Source organism: Carassius auratus, chromosome 9 (genome assembly GCF_003368295.1).
Source record: "Carassius auratus strain Wakin chromosome 9, ASM336829v1, whole genome shotgun sequence".
Taxonomy (NCBI): Eukaryota; Metazoa; Chordata; class Actinopteri; order Cypriniformes; family Cyprinidae; genus Carassius; species Carassius auratus.
This window is the reverse complement of record NC_039251.1, coordinates 20,162,066-20,179,280: the sequence shown is the minus strand read 5'-3', so window position 1 is coordinate 20,179,280 and position 17,215 is coordinate 20,162,066. Positions and strand designations below refer to the sequence as shown.

At 36.6% G+C, this 17,215-nt stretch overlaps 1 protein-coding gene across 1 annotated transcript in view; it reads left to right on the top strand.

Moving 5' to 3' along the window:
• The window catches only part of LOC113108061 (collagen alpha-3(VI) chain-like), a gene marked incomplete at its 5' end in the record, with an annotated part of 28,588 nt that extends 16,875 nt beyond the window's left edge, over positions 1–11,713 (top strand). The window contains 29 exon segments of the mRNA XM_026270885.1: positions 77–139; positions 261–326; positions 738–791; positions 1,097–1,132; positions 1,458–1,520; positions 1,617–1,679; positions 1,849–1,911; positions 2,212–2,274; positions 2,518–2,568; positions 3,505–3,540; positions 3,657–3,719; positions 3,801–3,863; positions 4,133–4,165; positions 4,265–4,301; positions 4,433–4,444; positions 4,557–5,050; positions 5,402–5,504; positions 5,650–6,351; positions 6,464–6,563; positions 6,734–6,786; positions 6,882–7,142; positions 7,759–7,839; positions 8,046–8,126; positions 8,304–8,375; positions 8,538–8,612; positions 9,801–9,986; positions 10,415–10,477; positions 11,231–11,419; positions 11,517–11,713. Coding sequence (XP_026126670.1) covers positions 77–139; positions 261–326; positions 738–791; positions 1,097–1,132; positions 1,458–1,520; positions 1,617–1,679; positions 1,849–1,911; positions 2,212–2,274; positions 2,518–2,568; positions 3,505–3,540; positions 3,657–3,719; positions 3,801–3,863; positions 4,133–4,165; positions 4,265–4,301; positions 4,433–4,444; positions 4,557–5,050; positions 5,402–5,504; positions 5,650–6,351; positions 6,464–6,563; positions 6,734–6,786; positions 6,882–7,142; positions 7,759–7,839; positions 8,046–8,126; positions 8,304–8,375; positions 8,538–8,612; positions 9,801–9,986; positions 10,415–10,477; positions 11,231–11,419; positions 11,517–11,557 — 3,267 coding nt within the window.
• Positions 11,714–17,215: the final 5,502 nt, after the last annotated feature.

The following is a 17,215-nucleotide window of genomic DNA, read 5'->3' as shown; positions in this document are numbered from 1 at the left end:
TATAGTGGAGGGTAGGGTCATGAGGAATATATTGAAATTAAATATAGTTATTCTGATATTGTTGGTATGTTTCTAGGGACCTAAAGGAGCCAAAGGCCAGACAGGAGATGTTGGTCAGACTGGAATACGTGGTGATCCCGTATGTATTTTATACATACTCATATATGTCTGCTCTCTTATTTACTCAAGGATTTGACTTAATTTAGAATGAGTATTTCTTCCTTCAATAAGTAAGGTTGATGCTGTTTTTGTTGTTTTAGGGCATCCCAGGAAGAGACAATAACGAGAGGGGACCAAAAGGTGATCCAGGCGATGCTGGCCCACCGGTATGGTCCATTATTTTATTTTATTTTATTTTATTTTAATTTTTTTTTACCATAGTTCATACTGTTTGTCATTTTGGTAGATTCTTCCATTTATTTGTCTGGTCAGGACTGTAGCACATTCACACATCAATATTGTAACGTACTAAGCTTCATATGAAGCTTCTTTTATAGTTCTGCACTATAATCTCATAAAAAATCGTAGAAGTTGTTTCATTAATTATGTTTCATTTGATTAAACTATTTCTCATTACATGTAATTTTAGTCTCTGGTCATAGTCAAACTTTAAAACTACGTATAGTAGTAATTCTTGCACATTTTGTTAGTGTGTCCTAAATGTGTATTTGTGTCTATGTTAATAAAATCCACAACAGTAATTGCATTTTTGAAATTCACTGAATTTTTTTCTTTAGGGAGAGCCAGGAGTGGACGGAAATAAAGGAGGACCTGGTGAAGCAGGCAGACGGGTATGCTTCCTCGACCAAAGAGGATGTCTTTTCTAACTTACCCAGCAGTGCTAATTGGGCTAAAATCCTTGCAGTCAGTTCATAAATAATCTTTTAAAAACCCCAAACAGCTCAATCAAATGTTTAGAATCTAAGAGTGTTATGAGATAAGAATCAATTTATATATTAGCTTTGACAGTTAATATATAGCTTCATGTTGTCTATGGCAATACATTTCAAATAATATTATATGGAATATCCATGAAATGTTGAATGACAGATTGTTCGGTTCATAATCTTATTCACCACCTTCTCTTTTGAAAAAGGGCCCTGATGGTAGAAGGGGGTCTCCTGGTCAAGCGGTGAGTACACATATGTGAACCTGGACCACAGTCTTAAATCGCTGTGGCATATTTGTAGGTATAGCCAACAATACATTGTACAGGTCAAAATTATTGTTTTTATTTTATTTTATGGCAAAAACCATATTAGGATAATAAATGAAGATCATGTTCCATTAAGATATTTTGTAAATTTCATACTGTAAATATGTTAAAACTAATTACATTAGTAGATATTCAATACATTTCAGAAGATCATGTTCCATTAAGATTATTATATTTATATTTATATTTATATTTATATTTATTATTATTATTATTTATCAAAGATCCTGTTGCATTTTAGGGTGCTCCTGGAAGGCCAGGGAGTGATGGTTTACCAGGAGAGACAGGAATTGGAGGATCTCGGGTAAATTTATCGGCTGTACATATGCTACATTTTTATTATCAAAGAGACTATATATTTTTATGTAATATAACTATTGCATATATGTGCTTGATTCAGGGTCCCGCTGGACCAATTGGAGCACCTGGTTTAAGAGGAGAGGATGGAAACCCTGGTCCAAGGGTAAGAGAAGTTCTTTTCTTGTTTTCAATACTTCTCAAGGGATGATGGTATCAATAATAATTACCATTTGTGTGAATGTTTTATGCCACACACACAAACAAAAAAATACAATTGTGGGTTTATTACTTATTAAAAGAAACAATATATATATATATATATATATATTTAGGGGCCAGGAGGACTGCCAGGACCTGCTGGAGAAAAGGGTAGAAGAGGTGCCATTGGCCGGAAGGTACTGGTTACCTTTAACAACATTTATCAATTAATTGCAAGACAGTTGCACTCTCATGTTCCAGTTGAAATTGGCAAGCTTGTTTTTTAAAGGAAACATCTCTGTGTCAACTGAAAGCAACGCTTCTGGAAAGTTTGTATTTGTACAGTTTGAGAAGAGGAAATTTACTTACATTTTGGTTTCAGTGCATTAGTGTGAGAATTAGGGTGCTCTTTCAGCTTCTTAATGTATGATCATTGCACCTTTTATACAATATTATTGATACAATTCTGATTCACTTTTTTCTTATTCACTCTAAAGGGTGAACCAGGGGAGCCAGGACCTAAGGGTGTCGTTGGACCCCTGGGACCCCGTGGGGAGCCTGTAAGTGAGATGTCACAGTCTGCACCAGTCATACCAAATACATTTCATACATTGTAACAAATGTTAATAACAATCAGTGTAATTATATAAAACTTTCACTAATAGATTTAATAATTATAAACATTACTTCCATATTAAAACATACAGCATATTGATAATTGATCTGTCGACTGATCAATCGACTGTATGACAGCAGTTTAGCCTAGATCAAACTAAGTGTATTCCTGTTTCCTGTGCATACAGGGTGAAGATGGACGAGATGGTTTTGGTATACCTGGTCCGAAAGGACGAAAGGTGTGTGTGTGTATGTGTGTGTGTACTTGTTTTTCTATTCTGGTGGGGACTTAAACCTGAATACACACAGACTCATGGGGACTTGTGTCATGGTGGGGACCTAAATTGAGGTCCCCACGGGTAAACAAGCTAATAAATTACACAGAGTGAAGTTTCTTGAAAATCTAAAAATGCAGAAAGTTTCCTGTGACGGTTAGGTTTAGGGGTAGGGTTGGTCTAGGGTGATAGAAAATACGGTCTGTACAGTATAAAAACCATTATGCCTATGGAGAGTACCCACAAGGATAGCTGACCAGACTGCAGATAAACTGAGCAATGGAAAGCGTAATAATCAGCTTTGCAGCTCATTATACAGGCCTTTGTCTTCTCAGGTGTAAATCACAATGATATTCATGATAGTTGATGCCTACTCGCATATGACTTTTACCAACAAAAAGGGTCTTAGAAATTTAAATCAATATATTGTTTTCTGTGAGTGAGTAAACAAGATGATTTTCACATAATTTAGAAAGAAAAATTCTAGGCTACAAGCTTCAGTTCTCAAAAATCCTGGGAACCATTGTTCTTTATGTGTTTTATTGCCTTATTCAAGTGTTTTAACATTTTTAGTTTTTCACTAACCACGCATAACTTTTTTTTTTCTCAAAAACACAATCATGTACATACATGCATTTCACATATTATTATAGCCCAGTTTATGCTGTTTACAGTGAGATTAGACTTTACCCATTTAGATATTTATAAGAAACTGAAAAAAGCACAAATGTCAGGGCATGACAAAACTTCTCCAGGCCCCAGAAATACCCTTAGACTCCAGAGCTACTGGGAGGTTCATTATTCCAAACGTGTGATGTCTATTTCAGTTTATGTCTCTGCATACTAATATATTCTCAAAAACTTGTATTTTATACTGAGTGTTCTTAAATGTTATTTTAGGGTGATGAAGGATTCCCTGGTTTCCCTGGTCCAAAGGTGAGTTTACTGATGTTGTCTGCTCCTTTGAATGTTTTACAGTATATACAGTAGTACTCATACTACTGTGCACCCTTTAAATTCTAACTAACTGTTAAATTTGAATTGATTCAAAGGGTGAAGCAGGTGACCCTGGTTCAAAGGGAGGACCTGGACCTAGAGGAAACAATGGCCAGAGAGTGAGTAATGTTGATGGAATTATTTATAAGTGGATCCTTACATCCATACTGCCGATAATCACTAATAATATGTTTGTGTAGGGTACCTCAGGGGAATCTGGCGGATCTGGACAAAAGGGAGATACTGGATACCCAGGGCCCCATGTAAGCACCATACTTTAATATAATACTGCTTTAAAAAAAATATATATATATATATTAATAGGAATGACTTTGGATGTTCATTCTTACAAAGTGTTCAATTCTCTCTGCAAGTGATAAGCTTTGATTTACTCAAGTTGTTAAATGTTTTAATTAGTGTCAGGCATTAGTTTGGCACACAAAAATGCTCCATGGAATGAATCCAGATTGTTCTACCCAGCTGTGTTCAGCTCTTGAGAAAGTGTCTTTTTTTTTTCTATTGACAAAAACAGGGTCCAAAAGGAACCAGAGGACTTGGTCCAGTGGTATGTACTTTTTTCTTTCTTTCACTGAATAAGTTTCTTTATTGTTTTGTTCTACTTTCATGCTTGGAACATTAATTCCAAATATTTTTGTCCTGACAGCAATGTGATCTGGTCAAGAAAATTAGGGATAACTGTCGTAAGTATAGTGATTGTACAGTGTCTAATTATGCTGTCTTTCTTATAGTTTGAGTTATACCTTTTATATACCTTCTAATAGTTATGCTTTTAAATTTTTAAATATTTCTCTATTTGTTTTTCTTCTTTTAGCCTGCTGTTATGGTAAGTGTTTAAATTAACAATCTCTTCTGCTTTTTCACTGTACTGTAGGGGTCACATTTTAAAGCACTCATTGCATAAAACTGTACTTTAGCTTGAGTTTCTAATTCTTCAGGTGCTCAGGAATGTCCTTTATACCCTACTGAGTTGGCCTTTGCCCTGGATGCATCAGATGGTGTAACACGCCCTGCTTTCAACAACATGCGTGACACTGTTCTCCGCCTGGTCAGTGACATCACTATTGCTGAGAGCAACTGTCCCCGAGGTGCCCGTGTTGCTCTAGCACTCTACAACAATGAGGTGACCACTGAGATCCGCTTTGCAGATACCCAGAAGAAGCGAACACTTATTGAGCGCGTTCAAGGCCTCCAGACTCAGCAGACCCGCAAACAGCGCAACTTGGCGACAGCTATGAACTTTGTTGCCCAGAATACATTCAAGAGAGTTCGCAGTGGGTTCCTAATGCGGAAGGTTGCTGTTTTCTTTGTCAACGGTGCTGTTCAAGCCAATCAAGAATTAAGTGCCGCTGCTTTGCGCCTCTACGATGCAGGAATTTCCTCTGTATTCCTTCTTAACCGTGAAGATCGCCAACTCTCAAGAGCCATGCAGGTAGAGGCAGTAACTGCATACTGCAACAATACTGCATGTATTGTGCCTTAATGCGTAGTTGGGCTTAATTTCAGGTCATATGATTTTGAATAATGTGTTAAGTAACTTCACGCCTTCATTAAGGTAACTTCCAAATCGATTTGAAGCTTACATAAATTTTCTGTGTTCGAATTTAAATGGGGGAAATGTCAATCACTAGGACGAATTATCTGTAACTCTACACAAACTCTGACAAGTTTAATTAGTGTTTTAGTGAATCAGAAGTCAATTAATTAAAAACCTGACACAGCTAGAAGTATTTGGCATAAAAGAAAGAATACCATTAAGTATGATACGTTTACTCTGTTTCAGCTTAACAACACTGCTTTAGCCCAGATTATCATTTTACCCTCATTTGGAAGTGCTGAATACAACAATGTCATCAAGAAGATCATGACCTGCCATATCTGCCTGGGTAAAACTGTGTTATCATGCACAACAGAGTTCAACAAACACGAAAAGCCACCAAAATTTGTAAAACTGCAAAAGAGTACCAACAGATAATATTCAAATGTCGGTTTTCTTTCATTTTTTAATTTTAATTTTAATTTTTTTGCCAGATTTCTGTGCCCCGGATCAGATGTGTGATTATACCCCACGAACTGGAGCCCGGGGTCGGAGGGATCCCACCACTGACTTGGACATCGACATGGTCTTTCTTCTTGATAGTTCAGAGAGCACCTGGCCCTCCGTCTTCACAGAGATAAAGCAATATGTGGCTCTAATGACCGAACAGCTAGAAATGTCCCCTGAGCCAGCCAGCACTGCCCATCATGCTCGAGTAGCACTTGTTCAGCATGCACCTTATGAATACTTGCACAATGGCAGTGGCATTCCCATCAGCGTGACCTTTGGTTTGACAGATCACAAGTCACCAAATAGTGTTCAAAGTTTTCTACTGGATAAGGTGCACCAGCTTGAAGGAGGACGGGCCCTTGCAGATGCTCTTGAAGCCACTGTTGAACATGTGTTTGAGAAGGCACCACATCCCCGCAATTTGAAGGTAATAGTTCTGTTGGTGACTGGACCAGTTGAACTGCATGAGGAGAGGATAATAAGGGCTGCCACTGAAGTTAGATGCAAAGGATACTTCATAGTGGTGATTGCAGTTGGAAAGCGGTTTAGTCCAGGGGATGTCCGTGTCTTGGCCCAAGTGGCAAGCGAGCCTTCAGATGTGTTCTTAAAGAGGGTGGATAAACCTTCAGGCTTCTATGATGATCATATTCAGACATTTGCCCGACTGTTGCCCAAGTACCTTGGCCGTAAGTCAGAGAATTGTTTTAACATGCTCAAAATCTCCATTGATGTATTAGCCTGTCATTTTGTACCAGGTACCAAAAACTGTTGTTGACAGTTTCATTTTTTTCTGTATAGTTGAAAATGCTTTCTACTTGTCACCTGAAGTCTCTAAGAAGTGTCAGTGGCATCTAAGTGACCAGCCACACAAATCCCCAGTCAGTTTGCCAAAAACAGAGTGAGTATATTTATGAGCAACATGGTCTGAAACCCGCATATGTCCACTTTCTATGTTGCTTCTGCATTGATAGAAAGCAATTCACAGACATTATGAGTTGCTTAATAACTTCATTCACATTAATACTGAGTTAATAAATTGTGTGAATGTTGCTATGGTGTCTTTTCCAGGATACACCAGACGCAGCATGGACAGAAGGAGGTTCATGACAGAAAACATACAGGTACTGACAGTAGGCACCGTAGGTTGTGGGTATTTGTTTATAGAGACATGTTTGGGGTTGAATTCTGGTCACATTGTGTGTATGTTGATGTCCAGAAACAGATATGGAGAAAATGCACCTGGTTAACGTCACCTCCAGCGGATTCTCCCTGCAGTGGTTGAGTGGTGATTCGAAGGCCACCCATGAGGTTACTGTGACTCGCCTGAAGGATCACAGTCTGGTGCTGAGGAAAAATGTGACCGGCAGCCATCTCTCCATTTCTGAGTTGGAGGCAGCCGAAACTTACCATGTAGTGGTCAATACTCGCAGTCTCAATGGTCATGTTGCCAGCACCTACAAAGGCATTGTTCCCACAAGTAAGTTCATGTTTTTTTAAGCAATCGATTAATTGACAAGTAATGAAATTAAAAGAAATGCATTACATGAACAGCTAAAAAAAAAAAAATTGTCATCTACTTCTTTATGAAGCAGTAAGATTTTTATTTATTTGAGTGGAACACATTACTGGTGATGTGCAGAGTGTTCCTCATCTGCATTCGTCAGGAAACACAGTGCACTTAACTCCACAAAAGGAGAAGAGCTAGGCTTAAACCTTATTTGGTTAGTGAAGGAGATTTGTGGCCTGTTCTGGAAGACAAGATTTTCAGTGAATAGTAATTTATGACCTGTTTCTTACAAAGGTTTGGGGTGTCTTCAACTTGTAGACCACAAATCATATGGACGGCTACTTTTTCTTCTTTATGAAGCCGGCCGGCCCTAGTTCTTATTTTGCAAAAAAAGCAGACTGGATGTCCTCATAAAAAGCACATTTTTAATGCTTCCTGGTCATTAAAATTTTATAATGTCAGCATCAGTAAAGTAAATTGATAACCTAATTGTATTTATTGATTTATTAATTTTCACAAACCATTCTTTTAATGTTGGCCAGTGCAGGATGACGTTACCTTTATATTCATTCTTCATATTTAACAGAATCAGCACATCTGAAGGTCCTTACTGTAAGTGACGTGATGGGGATTGTGCCCACTGCACCCTTGAGTAAACCAGAAACAAGTAAGTGACAGAATTAACTTCACAGTTTTTTTTTTTTTTTTGCTCATTTGATATACTGTAGTACAACAGAGCTATGTGTTTTTCTTTTATAACGCTAGCTTCCATATTGTTACACACAGGTAGTATAGAATAAGAATGCTTTAAACCTTGCCAGAAAACCTATGATTTCTGCAGGATCTAGTTAACCTCAGATTTCTTTTGAACAGAATCAGCAGAACAGAAGGTTCTTACTCTAAGTGAGGTGATGGGGAATGCACCCTCTGCACCCTTAAGTAAACCAGAAATTAGTAAGTGACCAGATTTTTTTTCTGAATCTAGCAAAACAAGCAAAGCAGAGGAAATAATGTTTTAATAGACCTTGCTCTCTTACAGTACATAATTGAAGTGTGATAAGAAAGCATTCACGATGACTGAAAACTATGATTTCTGCAGGATCTAGTTAACCTCAGATTTCTTTTGAACAGAATCAGCAGAACAGAAGGTTCTTAATCCAAGTGAAGTGAAAGGAATTGTCCCCTTAAGTAAACCAGAAATTAGTAAGTGAGAGAATTTGCTCTATAAGCAAGATGATTTTACTTCTATATAGAGAAACAAGAGCACATTCTTAGTGCATTCCCCAAGTAGGAAAGCCTTAATGTTGGCGGAAAGCCATGAAGTTTTGGAGATCTAATTAACCGAGATCTGGTCTTTTTGTACAGAAATGGCAGAACAGAAGGTTCCGAGTGAAGCAATGGGGATTGTGTCCTCTGCACCCTTAAGTAAACCAGAAACAAGTAAGTAATGCTAAGAATTAACAGCAGAATCATCTTTGCATGTTAAAAATTTGCATGTTAAAAGTTTTTTTTTTTCTGTTAATTCTAATCCACAAACAAACAGCACATGGATCAGTTCAGTTTTTTGTTTACATGTTTGTGAGCAGACAAGTATACTATTTTTTTTGTTTTGACTTTTTTAAATAATATATAAGAAAGCAGCATTGTGAGTGCTTTGGGATAAAAGAAAAAAAAGTTCTTAGAGGTTTCCTGTGTTTTAGAAAAGTAAAAAATCAAGTGTCTGCATATACAATATTCTTTGGACTGATTGTTTCAAAGACAAAATATATACATTTGTAAAGTCAGAGCAGCTTATAAAACTGCATGTTAAAGGGTATTTTTTAGAGTTTTGAATCTGCACTGTAAGTGATTTCTTAATTATGTTTGGACGGAGGCTTTCGGCATTGCAAAACAATGAGATCATTGTTTTTATTAGCTGGCAAAAGAGAGCCCCATTTAATTCAGGGTAGTTTGACTTTTAACATAAATGCATCTACAAAAACTAATAAACTAACCTTAGTTGTATTGAACTAGACATTGTTCGACTTGACCCACTAACAAAGTGCAATACAATGAAAGGGGAAAATGATTGTCTCACATAAAACTCTGTTATGGGTTATGAAGCAGAGATTTGTGAAATGGTCCCAGCACAGACAGAGTTAATGAGACTGACATCACAGTAATTACCTGCAGATGGCTGATATATAGCACATAAATCAAATGAACCAGAAAAGGGATGTAAAATATAAATGTTTCAAAGTGCTTTTGCAAACAAGGTCCAATGGCCATTTATTTGGACTGACGGGGCTGATAATACTAATGAATGCATTTAGAAACATGATTCCTATTTTATCCAAAGATATTTAGGAAACTTAATAATGTCTTTGTCAATAGCAAACTTTGCCTTTTGCAGATATAACCTATAACAAAGTGTAAGCAGTAAAGTTTAAATTCAAGCTTGACTTGAAGATGACGTGATTTGCATAATCTGGACTTTAATACAGCTAACCCACTCAAATAATTAGCTAATTCCTCTAAACGAGCTACAGTCACCTAATATTTACTGACTATATGTTCATTAACTAACTTTGTCTTTCCTCTTTCATGATAAACCCTCTTTGTTTGTGTCCATTTGTTTGCATGTTTCAGTTAACAATCTAATGGACCCATGTTCACTTGACTTTGACACTGGGCTGCCATGCAAAGATTACAAAGCTAAGTGGTACTTTGACAGACAAAATGGATTCTGTACACAGTTCTGGTATGGAGGTTGTGGAGGAAATGACAATAGGTTTGAGACTGAGGCTGATTGCCTCAAACGCTGCATGAAGCCAGGTATGTGTGCCATTTGACCCCTTGACCTGATCACTGCAGCGACTGATTTATCCTGTTATTTCTATTTCAAAAACGTCATGATTGAGCCATAAAATTATGAATTATGAGTATACAAGTTGCAGTACTCAATGTCTTAAATCCCAAAACAAGATGAACTGAAACAATCTATAGCTACAAAAGTAGATCAATTATTAATTGGCTAAGATGGCTAAACTAAAGCATTTACAGCACACTAAATGCAGTGCCTTTCTCAATAGTACAGTGATGTATGACATACTAACTCTCCAGCACACAAATATAATGTTTGTTCTATTACTAGCCTATTACTTGGCTACTTGTGGCTTCTAGAATACTTAAAAGAAGGTACAATAAAATGAAAAATGTAAAAATTCTTGAAAAAAACACAATTTTTTTTTTGACTACCACAGTGGCTGAACCTAAAGCAAGTGAAGAACATGTCAAAGCTGTTCTCCCCCCAGCACCAGCTCCAGGTCAGTCCACCGGTTAACTTCTAGTAACCCTTTTCAACAGTCATGAAGTGTTTCAATTCTATTACAAGACCACATTAAAAAAATGCTAACTGAGAGAAACAGATTTAAAATTCAGATTAGATTCCTTGCAGTAATGTCAAGTCACCTTTTATTTTTATATTGGTTTATAGACATAAAGATTTCAAAGCTGTTTCACAATATTAAACAGGAAAGTAACTGAATCAATGATACAAACTTTGCAAAAGAGGCAAATCCAAATCCTGCTACAGGCCTAGCAGCTGTATCAAGACCATAATGTCATTATTCAGTTCAGTTTAATTTGTCATGAAACAATTCAATTTGGCAGTATGTATCTACAGTATAAGACAGTTCTGTTGTTATTCAGTTCCAATAATGCCTGATTCATGTGAATTGGTTTGCACAAGAAACATCCTGTCATGGATAATAATTCATACAATATGGCCCATGTTCAGATCATGAACTGTTTTCTTGTGAAAGACCTTGGCAAGTCATGTAACTTATTTTCCTTAGTGACCAATACTTTTTAATGATTCCTGGAAATAATTGCAACTAAATCCTAATGTAAATGTTGTGTTAAGTGAACTGAAAGGTTTATATAGCTGTGGAAATTTTTAGGGGAAAATATGTGGCATATTAGGAAAATTGTATGCAGGTATATATATTTGCAAATAATCAGATACTCAATTAAAATCACTGTCTTTTTTTTCTCATCCTTGCTACACCCTCTAACAGCTGCCCTGCGCTTCAGTGTGGATATCTGCAAGTTACCAAAAGAAGAAGGCTCCTGTACTAAATTTGTGCTTAAATGGCATTATGACCCGCTTAGTGGAAACTGTACCCGCTTCTGGTACGGAGGATGTGGAGGGAACCAGAATCGCTTTGATACACAAGATGAGTGTGAGAAGGCTTGTGGAAAAGCAGGTGTGTTTACTTCAAAAAAATAGCATGTCAAGGTCATTTTAGTGTAAGTATTGATTGATAAAGAAGGTATCGCTTTAACATTGTCTGTTTTTAACAGCACCTGTAAAACAAGGGATCATAGCTGCGGTTAAAACATAGGAATTAATGAAGATTGTAAGCTAACCACTGACAACACTCAGAGGATAGAGCACCTAAAACAAGAAGCACAGCCACAGCCAAGATGCCTGCACTGGAGCTTGTAAGAGGATTGAAGAAATCCTTGAAGTAGTATTTTCCACATAACAAAAAAAAAAAGAAAGAAGCAGAACAAGATTCTTTGTTTCGTGCTGGTGCTACATTCAGTTTATTAGAATTTTTATTGTTTTATTTTTCATGTGTGTGAGGGTTTGAAAAAAACCCATTGTAAATGTCCAGGGCAATTTTTTTTTTAATGTTATGCTATTTTAAACATGTGGTTTGCTTGTGAAAGTATCTTGATAAAAACATATCAGTAAATCTTTGTAAGGTCATGACGATTTAATTCCTTTTTTGTGTTTTTGTTTTTACTGCTTGAGAGGAAGAATTTTAATTGCTCTTTCTGGTCATATCGCTGGATATCTCCCTTGACTCTAAAATCTCCAAACAAATGTTATTTTGATGTTTGATACCATGAACATTATATGAAACCAAGAAAGTAATTTCTTTAAATATGCATTTTTTTGGAACCATTGCCTTGCACACAAGTTTTGGTTTCAAAAAGAAATTGGAATGTATTTTTTCCATTCCATATGATTTGGGGTGGGGTTTTTTCACTTGGAAATGGGCAGATATAAATAAATTACTCTTTCTATAAAACTTTGATTTTGATTGTGCTTTCTTTTTTTTCTTTTTTGTAATGCATCACAAAAGATCCATGTTTAAAAGTGATTTTACTCTTGCTGTGAGTCATGCTGAGAAGAATATCATTTTATGACTGATCATTCACGCCAAATTCTGCAGAGAGAACAAGAAATAAATGAACAGATGTGGCCTTTGCATGCTCAGAGGAAAGCATAGTGTGTAATTCAAGACATACTGCACTGGCAGCTTATATTTCAGAGGTACAATAACATGATTCTCCCTTTCCTTTATCCCGCATACATACTGTAAGTTCAGACATTGAAAAATTATATAAAATGAATCAGCTTGTTGAAAGTGCAGGAACCTGTGCATATTAAAAAGAGGTTATAGCCTCTGATTTCCTCTGTTCCACCAAAGCTGTAATTTCCTCACTCTCCTGTGAACAGTTGACTTTTTATCACACTGGGAATTACCCCAAATCAAGACTGTTTGTGGAGGACAGACGGCTTCACTGGCAGATGTTCTATAAATCAAGTTCTATGGCAACTAAAGATAAACTTCGAGAAACATTTCACTGTGAACTCTATGTGACCCACTTTAGAAAGATTACTATTTCTTAACATTTTCAGAGTAACACTACCACATAAAACTTTCCAAAACTAGTTCCAGTCTTTCGTATTTATAAAGTTATTGTAAATAGCTTAAATGGGAAAGGTCAACAGCTGAGTCAATAATGTATAAACTATGAATTTTTTTCCATTCCTAAACTGTATGTCAATCCACACATTTTATAAACAATTTACAAAGCATCCCTTTCACGTGTTGCATTTTCAGTCTGACAGTCTGTTTGTAAATACATCACAGCAGCATATATGCATCCGGAACAATCTGCAGCTAGCTATGTGGATTTTGCAGCAGTCCTTGTGGCCCCCTTCCCATGCTGAGGCTTACTTTAACTGTTAACTCAGGTAGATGTTAGATTTAGATATTGAGTTGGGTTAAGGGATATAGTATATGGTCATGCAGAATAAGCCATTAATATGTGCCTTACTAATAAACACCTTATATGCTAGTAATAAGCAACTTATTAGTGAAAACTGGTCCTTAAAATAAAGCGTTACCATAGTAGGATGTTATTACATTCTTCTTCTGGTTTAGTTAAACAGAAGTTTAGAAGAATGAAAAACAATGCTAAATCAATGGTGTATTTCATTGACATTTTTATGAAGATTTTGGTTCGCTCCTGCATACTTTTTCACAGGTCTTACACACCCGTAATAAAAAGACTTCACTTCAGTACTCAGAATTTTTAGGAATATGGTGCCTTTCAATATAGATTATTATTAATATATTATCTTTCTAATACTGACCTTTCAAAACGTCATACCTGATAGTTGATTTAATATGTGTGTGTGTGTGTGTGTGTGTGTGTGTTTGTGTGTGTGTGTGTGTGTGTGTGTGTTTGTGTGTGTGTGTGTGTGTGTGTGTGTGTGTGTGTGTGTGTGTGTGTGTGTGTGTGTGTGTGTGTGTGTGTGTGTGTGTGTGTGTGTGTGTGTTAAATATATTCTCATCTCTCAACAACTATTTTAGGCATCATGAAACAAATTTTAAAAAGGAGTGGAAAAAAGGGAAGGGTTCATGTGTACACAAAGTGGCGGAAGAAGCTCTAGAAGTGTGAAGTAGATACACTCTGAATATTAACAGGGGATTTCAAAAGGTCTACATGGTTCAGTTGTCTGTGTAAGTTACAGAGTACATAGTTCATAGTTCTTGTTCTTTTCTATCTATTCAGATGAGAAGTTCAAGCTTTTTTGCTCTGTGACTTTTTGCTCTGAGTGTATCCCAGGCTCATTGAATGACTCATCCTAATGGGATTTTGGCTTTCCACGGGTTCAATAAAAACAAAAACCACACATATATTTCAAATCATGAAAGGGCTCACCATAAGTCCAATTTATCTGCAAGCTGCATCACAAAGGAAAACTATCTCCATTTTTCTGACTGTGGGAGACAAGCATTTCATGGCACTGGCACCGTATCTGTCTCCAAGGTCATTGGCACCTTAGTGTAACATCATTCGTTTGCAATTTGTTACATGTTTTTGTTTTTCGTGTTTGATGTGAAAAGGCACTAACAAATCAAAACAAAAATCAATATATTGTATGTTGTTGAAGGTTCAAGACATTTGTGTAAAACAATAACTTTTACAATGTATTTATATCTCATAATTGTAGTTACTAATTAGATGAATTTTTCTTTTCTTTTTTTAACATTTATTGCTAGGAAACTGCATTGATAACTTATTATTATTTATCCATTTACCCATTTAGTATTTACCCAATGTTGGAGGTTAAAACGAGAAAAACTAAATAAATAAAAATAAGATTATAGTTCTGGCCTTACCTCATTTCCTTTCCTTCTGAATGATGAAATGTTTTGGGGGAAATTGGCTAGTCTTTGATCATAATTATGATAAACATATGTTTAAATAATAAAAAAAAAAAAACTTAAACTGTAAGATGCATTACAGTTTAAATAAGTAAAAACAAAGTATCTTTAAACTTTAAGAAACATTACTTCACGAGTGCATAAACATTATCTATATCAAGCCATAGATGTAATCAATGCATTTTGCTGTTTAGAAGAAAATGCTCCTGTAGCATGTTGTACACCACTATCAGTCTTTCTGAAGAATCTGCAGTCAGAATGGTATAATATAAATCCATGTTTAATATTTAGAGCTAGGCTTTTGTTAAATTAATTGTATAATATTTAAAAAATAAAAAATAATATTTTGCTTTTTTACACAGCTGTACATAACTGTCCATTTATTTAGTGAAGAGAATCATTATGTCCACCTCAGCCAAACCAAAATCACATCCCACACTCATCTTCAGCCTTCTGCCCCAGAACAGTGATTAGCCCTCAACCCACAGACTTCCCCCTGCTCCAGATGAAAGATGGGAAAGGGCTTTTTCCACTGACTCGTAACATCCTGATGCTTCTCATCTGCCTCCGTTTTGGGTAATATTTCCACGTCAGCCACCAATGAGACACCAAATGCTCCCATTCGTTGGGAGAGGGTGAAGCAGGCAAGAATATTCTCCACAGATACCTGTTTGTTCACATGCAAGTATGAACAATTCTGGTTAAACATTTTGAATTGTATACTTTATCTTGTGCTACTGGGGGAAGTCGTGGCCTAATGGTTAGAGGGTTGGACTCCCAATCAAAGGGTTGTGAGTTCTAGTCTCGGGTCGGATGGAATTGTGGGTGGGGGTAGTGCATGAACAGCTCTCTCCACCTTCAATACCACGACTTAGGTGCCCTTGAGCAAGGCATTGAACCCCCAACTGCTCCCCGGGCGCCGCAGCATAAATGGCTGCCCATTGCTCCGGATGTGTGCTCACAGTGAGTGTGTGTGTTCACGCCTAACCTGATTTTACCAAGTGAGACATGTTCCTGGGACAACATCGTTGTTGACCCTGGAACAACATTGTGATTAACCAATCAGATTTGAAGAACCAGTTTATAGATTTTGTGAAGTTTATGCTTAAAATCAATGTTTGGAGCTTGTACATCAGTGTCATTCATCTATCATTTCCTCTGATTTTAGGGATTACTCATGGTTAAGGTTAGGTTTAGGTGTAGGGATATGGTTAAGAATATATTTTTGGAGTAAAATGTTGTTCCAGGGTCAACAAAATATGTTGACCTAGGAACACATCGGACTTGGCAAAATCAGGACGTGCGTGTGTTCACTGCTCTGTGTGTGTGCATTTCTGCACAAATTCTGAGTATGGGTCACCATACTTGGCTGAATGTCACTTCACTTCACTTCACTTCACTTCCACTCTCTCTCAGTGACTTGAATGGAAAATGATTGGATCTAATTGTGATGAGAACTGACTGCTTTGGCTGAGTGTTTAGCACATCTGCCTTTCCATATCCTGACAAACTTGAGCTTCTAGGGAGCATTATGTAATTTCTTGGCCTGTACATGTTTAGGTTTGAAGCCCATGGAAAAGTACTCTAAATTTATGGAGCAAGTGGCAGGTTGAAATAACAAAAACTTTCTCAGTAATGTTGAAAATGAGATGTCTCATAATTCTCATTAGTTTGTCTTTTGCTATCAACTAACACTCTGCTGAACAATAAATACTGCTTAATAATAGTAATAACAGGGACAGTCTGTCCTTGAATCCTTTTTTTTTTTTTTTACTCTATGTTCTCTATGTAAAAACCTGCATATTAGGAAATATGCACATTTGACACTTGTACTACACTGTACTATACATACACTGGTGGCCAAAATGATCAAACAATAGTATTTACACAAGCTAAAAATGGTTTTAAGTCAGTTATTTCATATAAGTCAGTTTATATCTTTTGCTGTAGTGTGTGAGTAAGAAATATCAGTTTACACTTGTAATTTTGTCATTAATTGTAATAATCCAGTGAGATTTTTGTTTGCACAAAGAGTCTGACAGCAGTCAGTGCTCCACACAAAGATCTGATCTCATCATCATCAGTCTGTCTGGAGTGACATGAAGAAACAGTAGGTAGGTTTCTTAAAGCATCTTGGAGATGTTGCCACAGTTCTTCTGGATTTATTCTGTCTCAGTTTGTTCTGTTTCTTCATGTCACTCCGGACAGACTAGATGATGGTGAGATCAGATTTCTGTGTGGAGCACTGGCAGCCGTCAGACTCTGATCTGACATTGTATTATATACAGTATGTTTTAGGCCTAATAAGCAAGCCACAATGCTTAAACCATAAACTGACTGTTTTTTCAGGGCATAACTGCAGTGGCCCTAGAAAAAGGGCTGGTAAATTAGATTTTTCCTGTTGGGTGGGCTTTAGGTAATCTTACCAGGAAGCACAGTTGATAATTACAGTCTCCATGCAACTCGTGATCAAAAAAAAAAACAAATTGTATGAATTATTTGGAACACCCAGATAGTTGAACAACTTCA